The sequence below is a fragment of the Mixophyes fleayi genome, chromosome 10, assembly GCF_038048845.1.
Source record: "Mixophyes fleayi isolate aMixFle1 chromosome 10, aMixFle1.hap1, whole genome shotgun sequence".
Lineage (NCBI taxonomy): Eukaryota > Metazoa > Chordata > Amphibia > Anura > Limnodynastidae > Mixophyes > Mixophyes fleayi.
The window spans coordinates 91,654,059-91,679,583 of record NC_134411.1 but is presented as its reverse complement, the minus strand read 5'-3'; the positions used below and the strand labels follow the sequence as shown (position 1 = coordinate 91,679,583).

General features: G+C 44.1%; 1 protein-coding gene across 3 annotated transcripts in view; it reads right to left on the bottom strand.

The window, feature by feature from the left end:
- PLCG2 (phospholipase C gamma 2) overlaps window positions 1–25,525 on the bottom strand; it is a 124,368-nt gene that overhangs the window by 45,689 nt on the left and 53,154 nt on the right. For all 3 annotated transcript variants that reach the window (XM_075189156.1, XM_075189155.1, XM_075189157.1), the window contains exons 10-16: window positions 23,201–23,302; window positions 22,463–22,581; window positions 21,200–21,285; window positions 19,645–19,765; window positions 18,722–18,890; window positions 7,345–7,449; window positions 4,504–4,590 (exon numbers count right to left, since the gene is read on the bottom strand). In XM_075189156.1, coding sequence (XP_075045257.1) covers window positions 4,504–4,590; window positions 7,345–7,449; window positions 18,722–18,890; window positions 19,645–19,765; window positions 21,200–21,285; window positions 22,463–22,581; window positions 23,201–23,302 — 789 coding nt within the window. The remainder of the gene's footprint in view (window positions 1–4,503; window positions 4,591–7,344; window positions 7,450–18,721; window positions 18,891–19,644; window positions 19,766–21,199; window positions 21,286–22,462; window positions 22,582–23,200; window positions 23,303–25,525) is intronic.

Genomic DNA, 25,525 nt, shown 5'->3' with positions numbered 1-25,525 from the left:
TCATGGATATTCACATACTTGGATAAGTAACGCAAGTATTCACACAATTTGTGATCTTAATTTGCCAGCAGTTGGGTACTGTTTTAATGAATTCTAGGTGATATATCACACAGATCAATCAAGCTGGCAGCTCCCATTTAATAAATGGTCCTATTAGCATTAGAGATGAGCGCACTCGGATTTATGAAATCCGAGCCCACCCGAACGTTGCCGATCCGAGTCGGATCCGAGACAGATCCGGGTATTGGCGCCAAATTCAAATCTGAAACTGAGGCTCTGACTCATAATCCCGTTGTCGGATCTCGCGATACTCGGATCCTATAAATTCCCCGCTAGTCGCCGCCATCTTTACTCGGGCATTGATCAGGGTAGAGGGAGGGTGTGTTAGGTGGTCCTCTGTCCTGCTATATCTCGTGCTGTTCAGTTAAGTTCTGTGCTGTTCAGTTAAGTTCTGTGCTGTGCTGTGCTGTGCTGTGCTGTGCTCAGTCCAGTGGTGCTGTGTCCTGTGCTCTGTCCTTCTGAGGTCAGTGGTGCTGCTGGGTCCTGTGCTGTGTCCTGTTCAGCCCAGTGGTGCTGTGTCCTGTGCTCTGTGCTTCTAAGGGCATAGTTATTTCCCCAATATTCCAAAGCGTTTAAAAAAATAAAAAAAAGTTATTTAAAAAAAAATACAAAAAACTAATTACATTTTTTTTTAATTACAACAAAATTTGCACAACCAATCCTGCAGTATAAGCCCATTGGTACTGCAATATTACCAAGTTCACACATTCAGCAGTAAAAGTCCAGTGGTTCTGCAATATTACAAAGTTCACACATTCTGCAGTATCAGTCCAGTGGTGCTGTGTCCTGTGCTCTGTCCTGCTGAGTTCAGTAGTGCTGCTGGGTCCTGCGCTGTGTCCTGTTCAGTCCAGTGGTGCTGTGTCCTGTGCTCTGTGCTTCTAAGGACATAGTTATTTCCCCATTATTCCCAAGTTTTTAAAAAATAAAAAAAAAAAGTTAAAAAAAAAATAATTATAACCAAATTTGCAAAGCCAATCCAGCAGTATATAAGCCCATTGGTACTGCAATATTACCAAGTTCACACATTCAGCAGTAAAAGTCCAGTGGTACTGCTATTACAAAGTTCCCTGATTCAGCAGTGTATAAGTCCAGTGGTACTGCTATTACACAGTTCCCTGATTCAGCAGTGTATAAGTCCAGTGGTACTGCTATTACAAAGTTCACTGATTCAGCAGTGTATAAGTCCAGTGGTACTGCTATTACAAAGTTCACTGATTCAGCAGTATAAGTCCAGTGCTACTCTCCTGTGCCGCATATAATTTTTAAAGGCTTTGCCGAGTGTGTGTGGCTTAGGGGTACGCTCTCTTGTGCTACATATAATGGAAAACCAAAATTTGGAGGATAAAGTAGGGAAAGATCAAGACCCACTTCCTCCTAATGCTGAAGCTGCTGCCACTAGTCATGACATAGACGATGAAATGCCATCAACGTCGTCTGGCAAGCCCGATGCCCAATCTCCTAGTACAGGGCATGTAAAATCCAAAAAGCCCAAGTTCTCAAAAAATAGCAAAAAGAGAAACGTAAAATCATCTGAGGAGAAACGTAAAGTTGGCAATATGCCATTTACGACACGTAGTGGCAAGGAACGGCTTAGGCCCTGGCCGGTGTTCATGACTAGTGGTCCAGCTTCACCCAAGGATCTAAGCCCTCCTCCACCCCCCTACAAAAAATTTAAGAGAGTTATGCTGTCAGCAACAACAACAAAACAGCAAAGAACTCTGCCTTCTAAACAGATGACATCACAAATCCCCAAGGCGAGTCAAAGGGTGTTGTTGGTTGTGAACCCTGACCTTCCCATCACTGTACGGGAAGAGGTGACTCCATCCAGCATTTGCAGCACGCCCTCTGCATATGCTGGAAGGATCACCCACAGTCCAGTTACAGATTTGGCTAATGAAGGTGTGAATGTTGTACACTGGGAGGAGGATATTGATGTAGCTGGCGCTGAGGAGGATGTTGATGATTATGATGCAGACAGATACCAAATTGCCTTTCTCAATTTCTATTTATATTCTAGATTATATAACGGCTGAAAAGTTTTCTGTTTTAATCCTAGTGGAGAGGGGATCTGATGCAGACAGATACCAAACTGCCTTTGTCCATTTCTTTGTATATTTGAATTTCTAGTTCTACAGTCTATGCAGGCTGCTTTATTTATATTCAACTACAAGTGAAGGGCGGGGGGGGGGGGGCATAGATAGCCACCAAAGTAACGTGGTCCATTTAATTTCACTTTCTAGCTCCACAGTCTGTGCAGCCTGCTTTTTTTTATCTTCAAAGTATTTATATTTACAAGCCTTGCAATCTAAATTAACTAGAGGTAGTGACGTGGTAGAACTCCAAAAGGCAGTTTGGAAGCCCCTGTACAAACTGGCTCTATTTTTTAACTGAGTTGTCCCCCCTCCAGTGTGTACTCGGAAAGAGTTTTTAGTGCAGCGGGGAACCTGGTCAGTGAGCGGCGAAGGAGGTTGCTTCCTCAAAACGTTGAAATAATGATGTTTATAAAAATGAATAATCAATTCCTCAATGAAGTACAGCACTGCCCTCCAGATAGTACAGAGGGACCTGTGGTTGTGGAGTCCAGCGGGGACGAATTGATAATGTGTGATGAGGAGGAAGTACACACTGTAGGGGGAGAGGAATCAGAAGTTGAGGATGAGGACGACATCTTGCCTCAGTAGAGCCTGTTTAGTCTGTACAGGGAGAGATGAATAGCTTTTTTGGTGTGGGGGCCCAAACAAACCAATCATTTCAGCCACAGTTGTTTGGTAGGCCCTGTCGCTGAAATGATTGGTTTGTTAAAGTGTGCATGTCCTATTTCAACAACATAAGGGTGGGTGTGAGGGCCCAAGGACAATTCCATCTTGGAACTTTTTTTTTTGCATTATGTGACCAATCAACAGTCGTTTGCCATGTTCAAAAAGTAAAACCAAATTTAAACAAATTCAAGAAATTAAACCAAAAGTAAAATGCCCTGTCATAATTTAAAACAAGAGGTATTGACGTGCTCTGACTAAAACTACTGTATTGTTGTTTATATTTTATAAACACTACACTTGAAAGCTTGAGTCTTTTCTTATTATATATATTGTGGTGACCCACTCCTCTACGCAGTCCAGATACATTTATTGCTGCGAATCATACAAGTTCAGGGTTTTTAATATATATTGTGGTGACCCACTCCTCTACGCAGTCCAGATACATTTATTGGTGCGAATCATACAAGTTCAGGGTTTTTAAATTATATTGTGGTGACCCACTCCTCTACACAGTCCAGATACATTTATTGGTGCGAATCATACAAGTTCAGGGTTTTTAATATATATTGTGGTGACCCACTCCTCTACGCAGTCCAGGTACATTTATTGGTGCGAATCATACAAGTTGATGGTTATCTTATTATATATATTGTGGTGACCCACTCCTCTACGCAGTCCAGATACATTTATTGGTGCGAATCATACAAGTTCAGGGTTTTTAATATATATTGTGGGGACCACTCCACTACACAGTCCAGAAAGATACCTCGTTGCAACGTTTTGGACTAATAACTATATTTTGAGGTGTTCAGAATACACTGTAAATTAGTGGAAATGCTTGTTATTGAGGTTAAACATAGCGTTTTTATGTTTTTTTCAAAAAAAATCCGAATCCAAAACCTTAAATCCGAACCGAGACCTTTCGTCAAGTGTTTTGCGAGACAAATCCGAACCCCAAAAATAATGAAAATCCGGATCCAAAACACAAAACACGAGACCTCAAAAGTCGCCGGTGCACATCCCTAATTAGCATAACACGTCTCATTTTCTATAGTCTATAGTAGATAAGAACTAATATGCACCCCAGGGGGAATCTGTGAATTGAGGCTGTAAAGAAAATAAATGTTGTTATTGCTCTAGAAATGCTAACACCCAAAGGTACTAGACACCCCGGGTTACTGCCTAGGAAATCTAATGTATATCAAAAAGTATAGTATTAGTATTATTATTATTATTATCATTTATTTGTTAGGCGCCACAAGGTATCCGCAGCGCCGCACACAGTACTAACAGTAGACTATACAGGGTGAAACCATACAGAACAATGAACAAAAAGTACCAATACTTCAGAAACTCTGGCCAGTCATATGCAGTAAAGACGGAGCGAAAGAACAGGTATGGAGACAGGAGGGGAGGGGGCCCTGCTCATACGAGCTTACATCCTAAGGAAGGGGAAACAGACCAGGCACAAGAGGAGCCAGTTGAGGCAAGAGGAGAGAAGGGAGGACGAGCAAAGGGAGGAGATGGGGGTTAATAAGATGGTTGGTAGGCTTTGAGGAAGAGGTGAGTATAGATAGAGTAGTAAAATACTGCATATGAGTTTTAAATATAAATTAAGGGTAAAATATTTGCGTATGGTAGGCAACGTCGTATTAAGATAGATATATAACATAAATGAAAATACCTTCGGCGTAGAATCATCCGTGTACTCAATTTCATCACCATAGGACAGTTTATTACCAGCTATTGCGCAGTAACGAACGGACCATTTCTATCAGAAAAGTGATAAAAAAAATGTATATTAAAATTAAAACATTTATAGGGAAGCTTTCACAATTTTTATACAAATCCCACAGCTAGCAGAATGATATTCACCCTCCTCTAAAAGAAGCCTCGATCGCAAATTGTAAATACGTTGCCCGATTTACAACATATATTGCTGCATCATCTACACCAGGTTACTGCAAATGAGGGCTTAGCTTATATCTATGTAAACTAGCAGGGTACAATAGAATCCAAAACCACTGTGCACTTAAAAAATAGGGAATTCTGAAACTATTTTACATTTTGCTTGGATATATATATCACTGCTCAGAAATCATTACAAAATCTGGTCATGCCATCGGGTTTAGGGGCTTTGAAAAGGTAATTTGACCTTTAACTGATAGATTATTTTCTTTTAACTAAGTATATATTATATTTACCTATGGATATTTTCTCTCTTAGCTGAAACGAAATCCTAGGATATTAATTTAATACTTAGAACCACACCACTTTCTAACGATGGCACACTAAAGCCAGAGAAAAGACTATGCTTTTTTAAACGTTATTACGGCTTGCTGCTGTTTGAGATTCCAGCATCAGCCGATTGTAACCTTGGACAAGGTAATTTGTCATACTGTGTCCCAGCCACGAAAATTATATTGCAAAATCAATTGCTCAGGGAAATTGTGCTTTACAGATCCTGTGTACAGCATTGCATAAAACGGTACCCACTAAAAAAAATAATGTGTGAATCATTTGTAACCTCTCTAAGTATGTAACATTTACAAATATGGGGGAAAGCAAAGCTTAGAACATTCACATCACATAATTTATACGAATAAGTCAGCCCTCCAAGATTCCCCAAACACGTTCCCCTCTGCAAACGGTATATCTTTCTCTATCTCTTTGATAGAAGCTAACAAAACTAACTTTATGAAGTGCATAACATATATATATATATATATATATATATATATATATATATATATATATATATATATATATATATATAAAGAGAGAGAGAGAGAGATCTATATATATATATATATATATATATATATATATATGTATATATATACACCAAGAACATACAAGTGTGCACAGACAGAACTCAATCAGCCGTCAGCTTCACTGTTTAATTTGAATTGATCAAAGCTATGAACTGATTGGTTGCCGTATATTTTGTTTTTTGTTTATTTTTATTTGTCAAGCAAAATTAGTCAACATAACTAAGTGAATAAATAAAAACATAAATAAAAAAACATAATACATTCAATAACAATTTAATAGTCTGCTGTAATTGGCTTTCTCAATGTTGCCCATTGTCTTTGTTCTGTGAGCTGTAGCCCCACCTTGTGGTAAGTTAATACCTAACAGGAAGATATATGTAGCAAAAAAATTATTTTTAATAATTATTATTATTGCAGTACCGTGTTAGCCAGAAAAATCTATGTGATGTTAAATACCTTTGTGTCAAAAAAGACAAAAGTATTATAGGAGTGATACCTTTATTGGCTAACCAAAACATTTTTTATTATTCTATTTGCTAGCTTTCAGAGAACAGAGGCCCCTTCATAAGGCAACTTTACAAATGAATCTGTAACGGGAAGATACATCTGTGTGTTCATATGTCAACTTTTTCCATGTGTAATTTACATGTCAAATTGTAAGATCCTGTTATCAACCCAGTTATTACAGAACATGCAATTGCACGTTACACGTGTTCTTGGTGAATAGATTGTGAGTTGTTAAAAAGATAAAAGGAAGAGAAATAACATATTTTACACTAATCATTCACAATACATATCTTATTTATCTGACATTTATCTGGCTAATATTCTTGTGCCAAAGTTCATCACACGTCACCTCCACACTCTACTGTAACTTACTCTTTCTATTAATATATTTGATTTAGATGTTTTATAGAGACAGTTCCAGATGTTTAACTGTAAGTTTTTGCCTATGGCAATTTTTTAATCAAGAACTACAAAGCACACATCATTACTGCGTTTGTTGTAAGATTGTAGACATGTACCGAAAACATTATTTTAGGATATGGCTGCACAGGCAAACCGAGGGGGGGTTTTCTATTGCCTAGAAACCCCCCTCCAAAGCCTGAGACACTGTATATTTGAGGTGGCTGGACCCTGCCCTCGCTTCACACAGCTCTGCTTGAAAAGGGAGAGCTGCGTGCACCTAACAGTAGTGCACGCAGAATTGCCCATGTATATTATGGGGATAGGAAGAGTTGGAGTGCAGCCAAGCACTGTCTAAAATTATAGCCATGCCCCCATGCATGCTGGTCACGCCCACTGGCGGCGTGCTGTGGAAACACCCCTCTACAAATCCTGCTTTTGCCCCTGGGCTGAATCCAAATTCTTTTAAAAAAAATTAGAAAGCATTAACAAATTGATAAGGGAAGCAATGAATTAGGGATAACTATTAAAGACATTATAGTTAGTTTGATTGTTGGCCATAGCATACTTGTCTACTTTATATTTTTCCCCTGCGGGAGACCCTGGAGGGGGGTGTCACGCCGCCAATCACGTCAGTTGTGGAAAATCGAGTTGTTTACAGCGAATCGTGTCGTTCAAGTAACCCCCGTGGGCAGGATGCGGGAGAATGGACCTTTTCAACTGGGAATCCGGGAGACCTACCCAGAATTCGGGAGACTCGACTTGCTTTACACACCGTTGATAAAACATTAATTAAAATATAATGATAAAATAAAAGCGGTCTAGTGTTTATAGTAGCAGATTACCTGATCTATAGGATCCCACATAAACAGTTCTCCCTGAAGCTTTGTCTCCTCCTTGTGGTCCTCTGCATTTGTGATATAATCTCCTTTGATTCCTAGCTTCTTATGCTAAAGAAAAAAAAGGTAAACATGAATATTAGTCAGGCCTCATGAATATTAGTCAGACCTCATGAATATTAGTCAGACCTCATGAATATTAGTCAGACCTCATGAATATTAGTCAGGCCTCATGAATATTAGTCAGACCTCATGAATATTAGTCAGACCTCATGAATATTAGTCAGGCCTCATGAATATTAGTCAGACCTTATGAATATTAGTCAGGGAGCGCCTCAGTGATGTCACCGGTTCCTAGTATATTGACAGGCTGCACAGGGGTGACAGGTCCACTTTAAAACATCATATAGATAATAAGCTAAGACCATACTTGCCGACTCTCTGACTCTGTCCTCCGGGAGGACAGGTCATGTGACAGGGGTAGGAGGGGGTGTGGTGACGTCTTTGCCTCACCATAACTCCGCCCCCACTATAGAATGCCGAAATTCACGGCATTGAACAGCGGGTGGGGGGGGGGGATTAATCCCAGCCCCCGATATTCAATGCTGTGAATATCAGAATTTTTTAAGATCCGTGAGGCTTGCCTACTCTTACGGTAGTCTGGGAAATTCAGGAGCCTTCCTGGAGAGTAGGAACATATGGCTAAGACATTCATGGAAAAATAAAATTTGCTCTGAAAACAATGTTCACATGGCTACAAACACAACATGAACATAACATAGACATATTTGGCTTTTAAGAGCATTGAAGAATGTTCCATTTTTTTTTTAAACTCAGTATCTGCTATTTAGCGGGCCTCTGGGGGATAGATGTGATTTTTGCTGCTTTTAACATAATTATGCGTACGTTAAGGCTGGCCTACTTAGTACTCTGGGGTCACTGGTCTGAACGAGTTTATTAATTTCTTAAATTAATTTGTAACCAAGCAATTAATTTTGCTGTTCACTTCATTAGGGACTCTACACTGCCCTGGAAACCTGGCTTCTCTGCGCCCCTCAAGGACAAGAAAGCGACATGTGCGATCGCTTTGTTTAAAAGGAAATCATTAAAACATATCAGCAATCAGCGACACACCGCAGAGTCAGCCCTTTTTGTACCCTGAATCTACAATAATGTAAATTCAGCCTAATAGGTTTCTTGTAACTGTAACACCACTGAGGCTCCTTGTCATGTCCCTAGTTCTTCGTGGTTTTATCGGCTGCGTTCTCAGCGCACAAAAAGTCTCGGGTATATTTACTAAACTGTGGGTTTGAAAAAGTGGAGATATTGCCTGTAGCAACCAATCAGATTCTAGCTGTCATTTTGTATAATGTACTAAACAAATGACAGCTAGAATCTGATTGGTTGCTATAGGCAATATCTCCACTTTTTCAAACCCGCAGTTTAGTAAATCTAGCCCTCAGTGTGATGTCATTAGTGCTTGACGTAAATGGCTGGTTTCAGACGTATCACTTGCGCCAAGCACAGGGCAGGTGTATGTGCCGACTGAAAGTGATTACTGACACGGCATAATCTTTGTGTTAAAAACTACATGTATGCATTCCACTAGATCATCATCATCATCACCATTTATTTATATAACGCCACTAATTCCACAGCGCTGTACAGAGAACTCACTCACATCAGTCCCTGCCCCATTGAAGCTTACAGACAGACAGAGACTAGGGTCAATTTTGATAGCAGCCAATTAGCCTACTAGTATGTTTTTGGAGTGATCATCATCATCATCAACATATTTATATAGCGCCACTAATTACACAGCGCTGTACAGAGAACTCACTCACATCAGTCCCTGCCCCATTGGAGCTTACAATCTAAATCCCCCTAACATACACACACACACACACACAGACCAAGAGAGACTAAGGGCAATTTAATAGTAGCCAATTAACCTACTAGTATGTTTTTGGAGTGTGGGAGGAAACCGGAGCACCCGGAGGAAACCCACGCAAACACGGGGAGAACATACAAACTCCACACAGATAAGGCCATGGTCGGGAATCAAACTCATGACCCCAGTGATGTGAGGCAGGTGTGCTAACGACTATGCCACCATACAGAACATGTGTGTGCAAGTAAGATTGACTATATAAACGCATGGCATGCACAGTACACATTTAATGAGAAGTGAGGCACATTAAGCCAAACGTCCTTAAACTTATCCACATGTTCAGAAGCATAGCACTTACCCATTGAGGGTTAAGTTGTTGGTCACCTCCAGCCAATAGAATCCTGTGGGAGTGTTTAGGTTTGTGTGCCCATATATTCTCACGCAGAGGATGCTGGGTCTCTTCCTTCGCAGAAATCCCCTGGGAATAGCTGTGTCAGGCTGAGTAGCTGCATTTTGTGTTTCAACTGTGTTTCTAGCTGTTTTTGCAGTAGTGGTGGGAATTGAAGCTTGATATAGACAGTGGGATTGTATTTACTGCTGTTTCTTTACTTTTACTGCTGTTTATTTCGGTTTATTTTGCTTCCCATTACTCGCAATTTAAACTCCCAGTTTATTTCTTTATTTTGCCTTTATCCTTTCCATCGCCTAATTCTTTCCCTGCATAGTGTATTTTGGCCATAAAACATGTCCCGCCCGAAGAGAAGTGCCCCTGCCCCCTCTAGATTCTCGGAGGGAGCTGATTCTCCTCCCCGCAATGTCCCCCCCACTTCCTCTACAGCCCAGATGCCCGCTGTTTCCTCCGGCGCTGACACTATGTCTGCACGCCGAGGCAGCAGCGGGGCGAAGCGCTCAGCACCTAGTGCGGCCGGGCGGGGAAGAGAAAGGGTTAGACGCTCTTCCCGCCGCGGTCGTTCAGCAGGGGGGAAGGGCGCAACCACGGCGGCCATTGATAGGAGGGCGCATGCGCCAGAGAGAGAGGCTGTGCAGCCAGTCTCCGGCGTTACAGCTCCAGACAGGGTCAGACAGAGCACGGCAAGGAGAGGGTCTCCCTCTCTGGTGTTTGCTCGGTCTGCTGAAAACAGTAGAGGACGCACTATTAGCCCTTCAAGGGCGGGGGGAAGAGAACAGAGGCCCGTGGCTCAAAGGCACCAGGGCAAGGAAGTCGGCCCATCATATGCCCGGTCAGAAGTAGGGACTGTGGTGCGGAGGCAGCCGCAGAACACGAGGCCCAACAGCGCCCCACCTCTCATGTCTTTGGCATGCTTTCCACCGCCAAGCCCTGTGTCTCAGCCTGCGAGGGATCTGGTTTTGCCTGCTCAGATACCTGACCCCAGGTTGCACCAAAACGTACAATCACAAGACAGTTTTGTTCAGTATCAGGCTAGGGAGAGGGCAGCTCTTAACTCACAGCCCCCCTTCTCTAGCTTTCAAGCGGAGGGAATGTCTCCTTTATTATTCTCACAGGATGTTAGTGGTTCCTCATTTACCCCGTTCCCCCCTACCCAGCCCATCCCTCAGGTTCACACGACAGCCTGGCACAATAACGGGACAGGGTTCCCACAGCTTGGTCAGGTGGGAAATGTGTTGCATAGTCAGGCGCAACCGCATACATGGTATATGCCTTCTCAGACATTAGTTGGTCCCGGTTCCTATCTACCGTTACGAAGCCCATTTCCCCAGCCCGCACAGGTTGAGTTTCGTACGCAGACGCAGTCTCAGCAAAGGATGCCGCTCAGAGGTGATGCCATTGGGGAATGGTCCGCCCCTTACCCCCCTCCTAATTTTCCCATGTCTTTGCCTACCCCCTATGCTGGCACGATATCCGCTACCGTACATAGTGCCCACCTTCAAATGATGCAGACTTCGGCCTGTCAATCACAGGCGCCGTCCAGCCAATTCCCTATGCCGCCTGGTTTCAACTTAGTACCATTCCCGGGCCAAGTTCTCAGTACTAACAGTGGGGCGGTGGGCACAGGGGTGAATTTACAAGGGAGCAGTCCCGCTGTTGATACGTCTTGTCATTCAGTATTACAGGGTATGCCAGGAGGCGAGTGTGTTTCCGCTGATGGTCGGGTCGAGTCGGGTCCACAGGGCGGTACTTCAACGTCGCACGGAACCAGGGAGGCGTCGCCTGCGTCCGGGCAGGAAGCAGCAAGCAGCGGTGAGTACTTAAATTGTTTTTCTCCGGTAGCTCATTCATGTAGTCCTCCCATGTCATCCTCGGGTAGCAACGAATCTGACACAGAGGCTGGGCCGCGCAAGCTCATGAAAGTGTTGCAACAGCATTTTGGCGGGGCAAAAGGGGTTAGGAATTCAGGAGGTGCGGTACCTGCTTATGAAGAAGGAGGTGATGGCAGTGACAAAGTGCGTTGCGCTAACACAGGGCTTACTACCGGTATTAGGCCATGCATAAGAGACCGAATAAATAAAGGTTTTTATGTAGACATTTTTTCAATCACGGGGCGTGCGAAAAAAGAGTTAGAAAAGGCAGCAAGTAAAGGAGGTATGGGTGAGGAGACATACAAAACGTTTACCAAGTGGATTTCAGGTTTCTGCTCATTTGCCGCGGTATATCTGGAAACCAGACCGGATGCCATGCGTGATATTCTGCGTTATCTGCATATGATAACAGTGATGTACGAGTCAGATGCCCCATTTATCTGGAGAGAGTATGATCAGGTGTTCAGGGAAAGGTTGAGTGGTAAGAGGGACATCCCGTTTGGTACCAAGGATGTTGAAACATGGATGGACATGGTTAGACGTTCAGTTTCAGAGTTGAGAAGTAACGCCGTGCCCAGGTTTCCAGGGCCGGGGAGGCAGGGGGCCTCCTTTCCCGCTCGCAATAAATGCTTCGCTTTCAATAGCGGTACATGTACAAGGGGAGTCGCTTGCAAATACAAGCACATTTGCACCCTATGCAGAGGGACTCACCCGGCTCGGGATTGCACAAGAAGTAGAGAAGGGGCAGGCAGAGGAGGGCAGGCGTCAGGTGCTAAGCAGTAAAGCACGTTCACCAGTGAAGGTGCAAGCTTTGGCTAGATGGTTGCGCCTTCACCCTGACCAACAGTTAGCAGAATTTTTATTTAGAGGATTTAGTTATGGTTTTAGCTTACCCATCAAGGGTGCTGTGTGCGCTCAGGCTGCCAAGAATTTGAAGTCTGCCTATACTTTTCCCGAGATTTTGTTAGAGAAGGTTCAAAAGGAAGTGTCTTTAGGTCGCATGGCAGGGCCTTTGAAGTATCTCCTTTGGCAGATTTAGTGTTATCACCGGTAGGCGTAGTCCCAAAGAAACAAGCGGGGAGGTATCGATTGATACAACACCTGTCGCACCCCCAAGGAAGTTCAGTTAATGACGCTATTGACCCGGAGGATAGTTCAGTGTTGTACCAGTCGTTTGAGGAAGCATTGGAGTTGGTTAGATCATTTGGGGAAGGGGCGTTGTTAGCAAAGCTAGACATAGAATCGGCTTTTAGGTTGTTACCCCTGCATCCAGAGTCGTTCCATTATATGGGCTTTAGGCTTCCAGACGGTATATACGTAGACTTATGCCTCCCAATGGGGTGTTCTATTTCCTGCGCTTATTTTGAAAAGTTCAGTTCCTTCCTTCACTGGTGTGTGCAAGCAGGATCTGGTCATCCGGGTATTGCTCACTACCTGGACGACTTCCTTTTCATGGGGCCAGCCAATTCCCCAGTCTGCTCCAACGTATTGCGCGATGCGCAGTATCTGTTTTCAATTTTAGGGGTTCCAGTAGCTCAGGGCAAGACTGAGGGACCTATTACCTGCCTGTCGTTTCTAGGCATAGAGATTGACACAGTTAAAGGATGTTGTCGGTTGCCATTGGAAAAAGTTAACAAGCTGGCGACTTTAATTCAAATGGCCATGCGTTCTAGGTCCCTGAAGTTGCGGAGCATACAGTCTCTCTTAGGGTCTCTTAACTTTGCGTGCAGAATAATACCCATGGGGAAGGTTTTCTGCAGGAAGCTGCAAATGGCAATCATTGGGTTCACTCGTCCTCATGCTTGGGTGACACTGTCGCAGGAAATTAGGCAGGATTTGCGCATTTGGTTGTCATTTCTCGTTAAATTTAACGGGGTTCGTATTTGGCCTAGTCCCATCGCTTCTAACGAGCAGCTGAACCTGTACACTGATGCAGCGGGCTCGACAGGATTCGGAGCCTACTTTGACGGGGAGTGGTGTGCTGCATTGTGGCCCGATCTATGGCGGCTTAGAGGGTTAGTACAAAACCTGCTGGTTTTGGAACTTTTTCCCATTGTGGTTGCGGTGGAATTGTGGGCTGATAGACTGGTAGGTCAACAAGTCGTTTTCTGGTGTGATAACCTGGGGGTGGTGCAGTGCATCAATAAGCAGAGTTCTTCATCTCCTCCCGCTATAGCCTTACTAAGACATTTGGTGCTGCGTTGCCTGGACAAGGACATCACTTTTAGCGCTAGGCATGTTCCAGGCGTAAACAATAACATAGCAGATGCCTTATCGCGCTTTCAATGGACAAGGTTTAGAACTTTGGCTCCTCAAGCTAAGCTTACTGGCTCCCCGTGTCCCCCATCTATCTGGCAGATTGTCGAACAGGCTTGCAAGATCTAGCTGTAAGATCGTTGGCCCCTTCTACCAGGAGAGTGTATCAGGCAGCCTGGCAGCAGTGGTGTAGATTTCTGGAATCAAAGGGTCGACAAGATGGAGGTCAGAAAGAGGATATAGACGCTTTTATTTGGGAGCGTTTCAAGGAGGGTTTATCTAAGGCGGCTATGTCCTCCATGTTAGCGGGCATCTCCTTTATGGCCCGTTTATATGGGTTTAATGACGTAACAAAGGGTTTTCTTATATCAAGGGCCATGAGAGGTTGGGCGAGGGAGCAGCCATCAGTCGAGGATCATCGCAGGCCCATAGAGACGAGTCTATTGAGGCAGTTGATAGTTGCGCTGGCTAGTGTTACAAAGTCAGATTATGAAACCCTGTTGTTTAGTACTGCATTTTCACTTGCTTTTTTTGGCGCGTTCAGAGTCAGCGAATTGGTTTCCCCCTCTAAACATGTTATCGGCAATGCGCTAATGGCCAGGCATGTTTTACTTGCACATAATGTCCTCTCTTGTAAGATTCTCAGATCAAAGACGGATCAAATGAGCAAAGGGTATTGGATGTCGATCAAAGCTCATGAGGACCAGAGTATCTGTGCGTTTATGTTATGCTCTAGATTGGAGGGGGTCCGACCCAGTGGATCTGAGCCATGGTTGATACATGCGGATGGGGCTCCATTGACCAAGTTTCAGTTCAATGCAGTACTTAAAGCTACGCTGAAGCATGTTGGTTTGAACCCAGAGTTGTACGGTACCCACTCCTTTAGGATTGGGGCAGCTACTGCAGCGGCTGGGAGAGGAGCGTCTATATCTGCAATTAAGTCTATAGGTAGATGGAAGTCTGATGTTTATAAGAAATATGTTAGACCTGAGCTAGGCTAGCAGCCCCCTTCGTTGTACGTTAGCCCAGGGCTCCTCTGCTCGTCGCTTTTAGCGGGGGCGTGGAGGGATTTTTCTCATCCTTTCTGGATCAAGGCCTGATTAGTGGTGCGCCTCCATGAAGGGTTGGGTGTTTACCTCCACCTGGGTCAACGTTTAAACCCCATATCACTTTACTGTTATTGTAGGCTTATAATATTATTTGAAGGTTTGTTGAAAGAATGTTTTTATATATGATATGTGGTTACGGTTGATATGGAGCTGATATTGGAATGGTAAGTGGTCGGAAAGAGGTTTTATCAGAGGAGTGGTAAAGGTGGCAGGTAAAGGAGTTGTAAACGGAGGTTGATGGAGCAGGAGGATCGTGGTGTGCGATCTGGTTTTAATGCGGATTTTATTTACAGGTCCATCGGATCGAGAGGGACAGATATGGTTGGTAGGTCATTCCTATGTGTACTGGGCATCCAGGCACGATAGGGAGGTAAGAGGTTCAGTAATACCTGATTCGTTTCAAATTAAATGGTTTGGTTATAGGGGTATGCAGTGGAGTGCTCTTATTCCTTTATTGAAGAAATTGGAGTGTAGTGAAGGAAGACCAGACGTTTTAGTGTTGCATCTAGGGGGTAACGATTTGGGTAAAGGGAAGTCCCTTGATCTTTTTATAGCAATAAGAGAAGATTTGCGCGCTATTCAGGCTTACTGGCCGCAAGTGCGCATATGCTGGTCTAATATTATACCTAGGCTTAGGTGGAGGTCCCCCATATCGATGGCCATTATGAAAACACTGCTTTCCAAAGCCAATAGAATGGCGAGAAAGACGTTGCAGTCCCTGGGAGGGGTGGTTATTCCTCATCCTTTGATCACAGCTACAAAAGTTCATTTATATAGGCAAGACGGGGTACATTTGTCGGTTGTAGGGAATGATTTGTTCATAGAGCAGATTGGGTTGTCTTTGGTTGAGGTCATTAGGTCACTTGGTGGCGGGCTGTCTGACCTTTAAGGTCGTCAGCTTGGCAGGAGAGCCCTTGCAGTTGGCAACTCGGGCGTACGGTGCTATCGCTGATTGGGTAATGCCACCACATACTTCGAAGCATCTTGGTTCGTGGTTACCCGGTACGGGAACCCTGTGTTCTGCATTGTACGGCAATTCATTCGTGAGCCCTGAAGTGATGTGGTCACTATTACGCCAGATTTAGCACCGGCCAATCGTAAGGGACTAGGTCCCGGTATCAGTGGTAGGCCGGGGGGCCGTACACTGTTTGGTTTAGCTTTTATTTAGTTAGCTGAAAGCAAGTGCTCTCGCCCCACCAGGTTTATACATTTAATAAACTGTGACCTTTTTTAAGCCATAGCTGAAGTTGTCGGTGTCTTTATTTACTAGTGGTAAGAGGTATGATTGTACATGAGGAGAGGTTGTGCGCGGAAGAAGGAATCTGTGGTATGAAGTTTATGAGAAGTGAGGCACATTAAGCCAAACGTCCTTAAACTTATCCACATGTTCAGAGGCATAGCACTTACCCATTGAGGGTTAAGTTGTTGGTCACCTCCAGCCAATAGAATCCTGTGGGAGTGTTTAGGTTTGTGTGCCCATATATTCTCACGCAGAGGATGCTGGGTCTCTTCCGTCGCAGAAATCCCCTCCCACCCACCCTGTTGTTTGTTTTTTCTTTGTTATATTATAAGGTTTGGTAGTCACAGAGTAAGTAAGGTTAAGCAGGAGAGCCCTTGCAGTTGGCAACTCGGGCGTACGGTGCTATCGCTGATTGGGTAATGCCACCACATACTTCGAAGCATCTTGGTTCGTGGTTACCCGGTACGGGAACCCTGTGTTCTGCATTGTACGGCAATTCATTCGTGAGCCCTGAAGTGATGTGGTCACTATTACGCCAGATTTAGCACCGGCCAATCGTAAGGGACTAGGTCCCGGTATCAGTGGTAGGCCGGGGGGCCGTACACTGTTTGGTTTAGCTTTTATTTAGTTAGCTGAAAGCAAGTGCTCTCGCCCCACCAGGTTTATACATTTAATAAACTGTGACCTTTTTTAAGCCATAGCTAAAGTTGTTGGTGTCTTTATTTACTAGTGGTAAGAGGTATGATTGTACATGAGGAGAGGTTGTGCGCGGAAGAAGGAATCTGTGGTATGAAGTTTAAAGCATCTTGATTTAAGTATTTAATGTAAATAAAAAATGTTAAAAAAAAGTTTTTTAAATATTTATTTAAATGATTATACTGTTAAGAGTTGTTCATTAATTTTACACTTTAATTGTATTCTGTGTTCTGACGAACCTTTTATTGAACAGACGCTTATGCGTATCCTACATTCTGTTCTGTGTATTGAGATACAGTAAGTAACGTTTAGGCAAAGCGTACGCACACCCAGATTCAAATGGAAACGTATCTGGGGATTCGTCTGGTTTTGAACACAGTCGGAAGTAGGAGCAAGATCCGCGCTTTTTTGTTTTTTTCAAAAATGCAACTTGCGTGCAAGATGCATGTGACCGTGGCTCAGGCCCATTATGCACCTTATATCACAATTTTTCCTCTTAAATAAATATGCAGAAACATATACGGCAAAGTCTACTAAGCGATTATTCGCTAACATAGCAGCCAACGACAGAATTTACATATTTCCTGAACAGGCAGCAAAGTTCTACCAAAGTACAAGGAAGTTAATGTATAACTCGGTCATTTGTACTCTACAGGAGAGATTACAGATATATGGCTTGCTTATTGCTATCAAGGACGGGAATAGTAAAACTACAGATATCAGAACTAGGCAAGACTGAGACAAGACAACAAAAATGTATAATAAATAAATCTCAGTTCAGGAGAGGAAAAGAAAGAGAGGTTTGTAGGCAAAGGAGGTTTGTGAGCAACGTAGGTATGTACGCAACGTAGGTATGTAGGCAACGTAGGTATGTAGGCAATGTAGGTATGTACGCAACGTAGGTATATAGGCATTTGCTCCTAGGGCATTTAAAAAAAAATAAGAAAGCTGATATTGATGGATTGTTGCATGAATAGACATATAGCAGATTTCCCAGTTTTAGGAGAGGAAATAGACATGAAGAATACCCTGCAGTAAGACATAGCTGTCAAACCATCATTCACTCCTTCCTATAACTACCTTGTATTATTTACATGATTATTGCCTGCCCCACAGGGCAAAAGCGGACAACGGTCCTTTGGTTCAATTGACAGACAAGAGAATATAATAAAATACAGCAAAGAAGACACCAATGTATTCTGCCATCACTGATACAAGAGTGGACGTTTCATGCAGTCTCCATAGGGATCAATGATCCTCATTATTCATTACCTTGTCTTTACCTAATTTCTATGATGGCGCTAGTAAGTCTGCCATTAAATACAGTTCCATTGCCTGCTTTCTTTCCCCCAGAATCCCTTTATCCCCTCCCACAGCTCTTCTGTCAGGGTGACAGGGTCCTATGAACCTGATGTGTGATAATCCGCTCAATACAATAGCTCTGTGAAAGCGGTCTAATGGAAAAGGATATGTTCGGCATCAACGGGGCCAGTATAATGTATTTGAGAGCATGTCAGCACAGCTGGATTTAGCATAAAACAGCGTAGGCCTCCACCGACGGACGGCAACCAAGGGAACGAGAAAAATCACCGGATTTGGGTGAATGCTCATTGAATATGGTGTATTAAAAGAAATCAAAAAGAGTGTAGTTGACCTGAGGGACATGACTGACCTGGGGAGATGGTGAATTGTACAGGGGTAGGCCGTTATAGTCCGTTATGGGACAGGTGAAGGTATAGAAGGGGTGTGGCTAATGAAAGGGGCAGGGTTTTCGGATCAACGCTGTATGCCTGTCGGTTCCAGAGAACCAATCCGGCCCAGGTGCCAATACAAGAACTCAATTTGTGCTCATTTAAACAAACAAAAGAATGATGCAGATTGCTCCTCAATGGGCTCTAAAGTCATTCTCACCTTGATGATGATCTTCTCTTTTAGCTGCGTAGGAGATGGCAGCTGATCAGCGCTGGCTTCGGTGGGTTTCGTCAACAGCAGGTCTCCGAGCACCTCTTTAAACACTTTGGCCATGTACCTCTGCTGCTCCACGTTACAGTGTTCCTCAATGGACAGTATCACTGGGTATCTGAAGCAGAGAACAGACCAATGTTACCTAAATCTAAGCATGGGGGTAGAAGACTGTTTTTCTGTGTGAGCAAAACCTGTTAGAAAATATACGCAGCTATCCGAATTCGTCGTTCATGTTGACATCGTTCAGAGAAACAGAAATTTGCCCACTGACTGCACCTCTCAACGGTTCCTTTTCAGAGAGTAGTTGTCCCTCTTTTATTCCCAAATGCTGAACATTTCTTTCATTAGTCCAATAATATAGTAATTAACTCTCCAAAGCAAAATACATTAAAAAACGATAGAGCGTTCAAAGATTGAGCATTTTCTTACATAAAATGATAGCCAATAAAAATGGACAAGTTGACGCCTTGAAAAAAAAAAAAAAACTAATAAAAGAAAAGTACTTGATTTTGGGATGTATAAATAAATGAAGTTTTTGTTTTTAAATGGCATAATATGAGATTAAATATTTGTCTTAGTACTGGTCGCAAATTGTTAGTGCCTTCAAGACCAGAACTTTCTTATTTCTCTCTTTTATTTGCTACTGATGGCTTTAAAATAAGCAGTTTTGCCATTTCTACTATATTTATTGGTGGGCACAGTACAGCAATGGGTATTTATATATGCCATGGGTGTGTGAGGTTTATAGGCAGGGTTATATAACCTAGGTAAGTGACTGAGGCAAGAACAAAACAATAACTGCTAGCTGGCTTCGGCCTACCTTCATATGCCACATACGCAGTTAGTAAAGAGTTACAGCAAGGACTCACTCAGAATTGACAAATGCGTGGTCCTTAATAGCTTGCACCACGTCGTCAAATTTAATTTTCGTCGTTCTCGTCCATCCGTGATAAATAATTGGCTTTCCATCAGGGCCGTCCCAGCAGTCCACTGGAGTGAGGAGAGAGACAGGAGAGAATCATGCTTCAGTGAACTCGGCTTCTAAAACAACTTAGGCTCAATGTGCTTCTTAATCTACATAGTTGGGGAGCTTACATCAGCAATCCAACGCGCTAGCAATAATGCAAGGTAGCAACAAATGAACCGGATCGTTTCAAATGGGCTTTTGCTAGAACTCCCCCCCCCCCCCCCGAGACCACGCGTTTCATAAATCTGCTTGCAGCAAGATCAAATCTTTGGTAAAAGGTTTAAGTAATAACATAAATGTTTAAAACTGTAACACTTATAGGAGAGTATCCTTCTCCAGCACACAGGGGAGGCTGTCATTTTATCAGCTGAACCAATATTCCTTAGAATACGCTTTACAGCGCTAGGCAGTCCTCTGTGGGCGTGGCCACCATGCTGTGGCCACTCCCACATTGAGGTGTGGCCACTCTCTGTATTGATTAGAGTCGGACAGGCAGCGAGCCTGTCATTAGCATTTCGGCTCCTCGCCGGAGCGGGTCATCGGCGTTCCATATGTTTTTTTTTTTAATCTTTCCCAAAAGGATTGCAAAGCTGCAGCAAAATAGTCTATTCCCCCAAGGATTTAGGTGAGAAATCATTGGGCGAACAAGGGTAAGTGGTGGTGTTTTTATTTATAATAAAGGACTTTTTACACAGTGAGTGTGTTTAATTTACTGTTTTGGTTTTTTTAATTTTGTTTTTACAGGTGCGCTACAAGTGCCAGCCTGCTTTCATACTTTAGGCATGCCCTGGCCTTGCTGGGACTTGTAGTTTATCACCCAAAAAAACCGCCAATTAAAATGTATCACTTGTTACCCACAGCCCTAACTGCCTTTAGGAAGAGTCCTAGGGCTAGATTTACTAAACTGCGGGTTTCAAAAAGTGGAGATGTTGCCTATAGCAACCAATCAGATTCTAGCTTTCATTTATTTAGTGCACTCAACAAAATGACAGCTGGAATCTGATTGGTTGCTATAGGCAACATCTCCACTTTTTGAAACTCGCAGACACATTTACTGCAGTATGCTGAGCTGTAGGCCATTTTTTTAACGCATTTTACAATTTTTATGTCAAATGCGTCCAGATCTACATGACCCCTAGGTGGGAGCATCCTAGATCAAGTGTAAATCGTAGCATTAAAATAAAGCTGCCCCTTATTCGTGTGCTCTATGCAATAGCAGCCAGTATGTTCTCTGCATGCTCCAAAAAAATAAAAAATGATTTTCCATTCATGGTTTGTTCAGCTGAACTTGCTCCTAAATCTACATGAATCCCTATAAAACATTATTTTTTTCAGCATAATTTGGGATTCAAAACAACAACATCCTTGAATTGTTTGAACAATGAGGGCTAGGGGCGGCCTCGGTACAGGCAGCTGTCATACCCCTGCATAAAGCAATGAAACCGTTCTGTGCTTACACTCGATACACCTGCATCCCATCCGCAGACACCGCACGTAGGCTTCGGTGGAGGACTCGCTCCGCAGCTGGTCCCCGGTTAGGTAACTAGACAGGAAGCAGAGGAAGAGTTTGAGCTGGGAAGATTATTGATGTGATTAGCACAGATGCTGCAGGGCTGCGTTCCAGCACCTGACAGTGCTATTTAACCCCCGATTTACTGCCTGCAGTTACTAATGCAGGACCCAATTTATACTGCACTTATTATACAGTTCCTATACATTCTGCTGTATACATCTCTATTCTTAGAGTTCCACCATTACCAGGGCCATCTTAACAACATTATGAGAGAGAGAGAGATCTATATCTATCTATCTATATATATATATATATATATATATATATATATAGATAGATATAGATGTATAGAGATACAGATATAGATATATAGAGATAGATAGATGTACTTGCTCAGTGACCCTTGTAGGTTTTTTTTGCAGGTTTTTTCTTTTGCAGGATTATTTATTCTAATTAAAAGCCCTGCCTATGGGGCCCCCTTGCCCGTGGGGCCCCCAGGCTCCTGCCCATCATGCCCAATGAAAAAGATGGCCCTGACCATTACCTGCATGTGGTGGGCACTAATTATTCACTTTCAGCCTCAAATATTTTCCTTGGAAACATTGCCTTCCTACTACTACTCGTTGTTGTAGTTTCTATGACTCTTCTGACCAGAACAACCCGACTTATATTGATGAGGCCTAAAAAGGGTGAAACAGATCTGACTGCAGATAGATGGTGTGTAAGCAGCAGCTAGTGTCATGCTCTACAAACCCTAAAAAAAGGATCACTGACATTGACACCCAGGGCCACACCTCCCAATATGCAAGTCCCTGGCAACGGGACAGGGGGCATGGCCATGAATAGATGGGGGCTTGGTCACATTAATAGGATACATCTCTTAAGTAAGGCGACTTCTAGAACTGAAGGAACTCATGAACCAACCAACCACCCCATCCCTTCCCTTACCGATCCACCTATCACGGCTCAGGTAGGGCTCTAAAACATTGATACACCTTTGTAAACGATTTTTCAAGCTTGTATGTATATTTTAGGTTACTCACTTACAAAATTTAGGGATTGTGTTAAGATACAACCCAGGTCACTGCCCTACTCTGGTAGCAGCAAGGGGTTAAAACGTCCATATTACCTCTGTTTTAAATAGTTGGTGCCAGAGGTGGGGTTAAAGCAAAGGGAAATTCATCACATTTTTGGCACTATTACTCACGTGTTATGCGAGGAAGCAATCCAGTAATGTGATAGAGGATTATTCATGTTCTGGACAGAAATCTCTTCATATTTGTCATCCCAGATGCTATTTTCTTCGGAAAACAAGTAGGTCAGAAACTGCAAGAGACGCCGTAACGGCAATGAGGATGAGAATAGGATATGCACATTTGGAAAGAAAGCGCCCTTTAAAGTTTCGACTGCACACAGTAGTGGAGGTTATTTGGGGGACTGAATTAATAGTCATAAGAATGCAGTTTGTGGGCCTCATGTACATATAATTCTCAATGTCCACAGCAAAACGCGTTGGATCTACACCGATGTACCTGGATGACCAGTTTACAAACATGCCTACACTCTGCATCAGGAGATTCATCCCAGAACTACAAGTGCACCGAGTTATGCAGAGACGTGGCACAATCGTAAGAGGTGCACTGCGCAAACGTAAATATAAATGCGCATCATGGCTTAAATGAATCATGAATGTGAGAGGAAATTGGGGACTGTTTCAATAATTATGCTCTGCAAAATGAAGAGTCATTTTTTTAAGTGCTCCTCAAAACTAGACGCACCAGTGCACCTACTTAGCAAGAAAGGACCATGTTCCGACCAACTCCTCCCACCGGCCACTGTAAACTCCTCCTCCTTGCCTATGACATCACCTACGGTCTTCTGCTGGAAGACTATCCAGTAAATTGCTGATTTGTGAAATAGATACATAGATAGATAGATTCCTTACCTCGTCCACATACAGAAAGGGCTCTGCCGTCTCCCTCATAGTGTCATCTATAAATTTCGTCATGCATTCACGGACTTTATTAAGATCTTGGGCCGAGGATTCCTTTGGGGATAATAAAAGAGGAAAAAAAAGCTACTCAATGTACCCACCTATCAGCCACAAGTACAGAGTGACTTTATCACACTTAAATTAAGTACAAAAAAAAATCAGCATGGCAGCTTTTTTAAGCTGAAACTGAATAATATTCTTTATGTGAATAAATTTCCTACTTAAAATTATTACTAACTGACAAGCTTGTATGGCTACTCCACTCTCAAACTCATGTTTTATGTTAAAGAAGGAACCATGAGATGTGACCGTTAAAATATTATTATTTAAAATGGACCAGGGTTTGTAGCACAGGGCTGTTCAATTGAGGGTCTAATGGTAACATAGTGAGCTCCAAAGCATCTCCTGACAATGTCCTAAATTGTATCACTTATTTTAAGGCAAGACATGTCAAAAATCAGGAATGTATTAAGGGAGGGGGGCATGTATTGTGCAGAGGGAGGGAGGAGGCATGTAATGTGTAGAGGGAGGGGGGCATGTATTGTGTAGAGGGAGGGGGGCATGTATTGTGCAGAGGGAGGGAGGCATGTATTGTGCAGAGGGAGGGGGGCATGTATTGTGTAGAGGGAGGGGGCATGTATTGTGAAGAGGGAGGGGGGCATGTATTGTGAAGAGGGAGGGGGGCATGTATTGTGAAGAGGGAGGGGGGCATGTATTGTGGAGAGGGAGGGGGGCATGTATTGTGTAGAGGGAGGGGGCATGTATTGTGCAGAGGGAGGGGGGCATGTATTGTGCAGAGGGAGGGGGGCATGTATTGTGCAGAGGGAGGGGGGCATGTATTGTGTAGAGGGAGGGGGGGCATGTATTGTGCAGAGGGAGGGGGGCATGTATTGTGCAGAGGGAGGGGGGCATGTATTGTGTAGAGGGAGGGGGGCATGTATTGTGTAGAGGGAGGGGGGCATGTATTGTGTAGAGGGAGGGGGGCATGTATTGTGTAGAGGGAGGGGGCATGTATTGTGCAGAGGGAGGGGGGCATGTATTGTGCAGAGGGAGGGGGGCATGTATTGTGCAGAGGGAGGGGGGCATGTATTGTGTAGAGGGAGGAGGGCATGTATTGTGTAGAGGGAGGGGGGCATGTATTGTGTAGAGGGAGGTGGGCATGTATTGTGCAGAGGGAGGGGGGCATGTATTGTGCAGAGGGAGGGGGGCATGTATTGTGTAGAGGGAGGGGGGCATGTATTGTGTAGAGGGAGGGGGGCATGTATTGTGTAGAGGGAGGGGGGCATGTATTGTGTAGAGGGAGGGGGCATGTATTGTGCAGAGGGAGGGGGGCATGTATTGTGCAGAGGGAGGGGGGCATGTATTGTGCAGAGGGAGGGGGGCATGTATTGTGCAGAGGGAGGAGGGCATGTATTGTGTAGAGGGAGGGGGGCATGTATTGTGTAGAGGGAGGTGGGCATGTATTGTGCAGAGGGAGGGGGGCATGTATTGTGCAGAGGGAGGGGGGCATGTATTGTGCAGAGGGAGGGGGGAAGGCATGTATTGTGCAGAGGGAGGGGGGCATGTATTGTGCAGAGGGAGGGGGGCATGTATTGTGCAGAGGGAGGGGGGCATGTATTGTGCAGAGGGAGGGGGGCATGTATTGTGTAGAGGGAGGGGGGCATGTATTGTGCAGAGGGAGGGGGGCATGTATTGTGCAGAGGGAGGGGGGCATGTATTGTGTAGAGGGAGGGGGGCATGTATTGTGCAGAGGGAGGGGGGAAGGCATGTATTGTGCAGAGAAAGGGGGGCATGTATTGTGTAGAGGGAGGGGGCATGTATTGTGTAGAGGGAGGGGGGGCATGTATTGTGCAGAGGGAGGGGGGCATGTATTGTGCAGAGGGAGGGGGGAAGGCATGTATTGTGCAGAGGAAGGGGGGCATGTATTGTGTAGAGGGAGGGGGCATGTATTGTGTAGAGGGAGGGGGCATGTATTGTGTAGAGGGAGGGGGCATGTATTGTGTAGAGGGAGGGGGGGCATGTATTGTGCAGAGGGAGGGGGCATGTATTGTGTAGAGGGAGGGGGGGCATGTATTGTGCAGAGGGAGGGGGGCATGTATTGTGCAGAGGGAGGGGGGAAGGCATGTATTGTGCAGAGGAAGGGGGGCATGTATTGTGTAGAGGGAGGGGGCATGTATTGTGTAGAGGGAGGGGGCATGTATTGTGTAGAGGGAGGGGGGGCATGTATTGTGCAGAGGGAGGGGGGCATGTATTGTGCAGAGGAAGGGGGGCATGTAT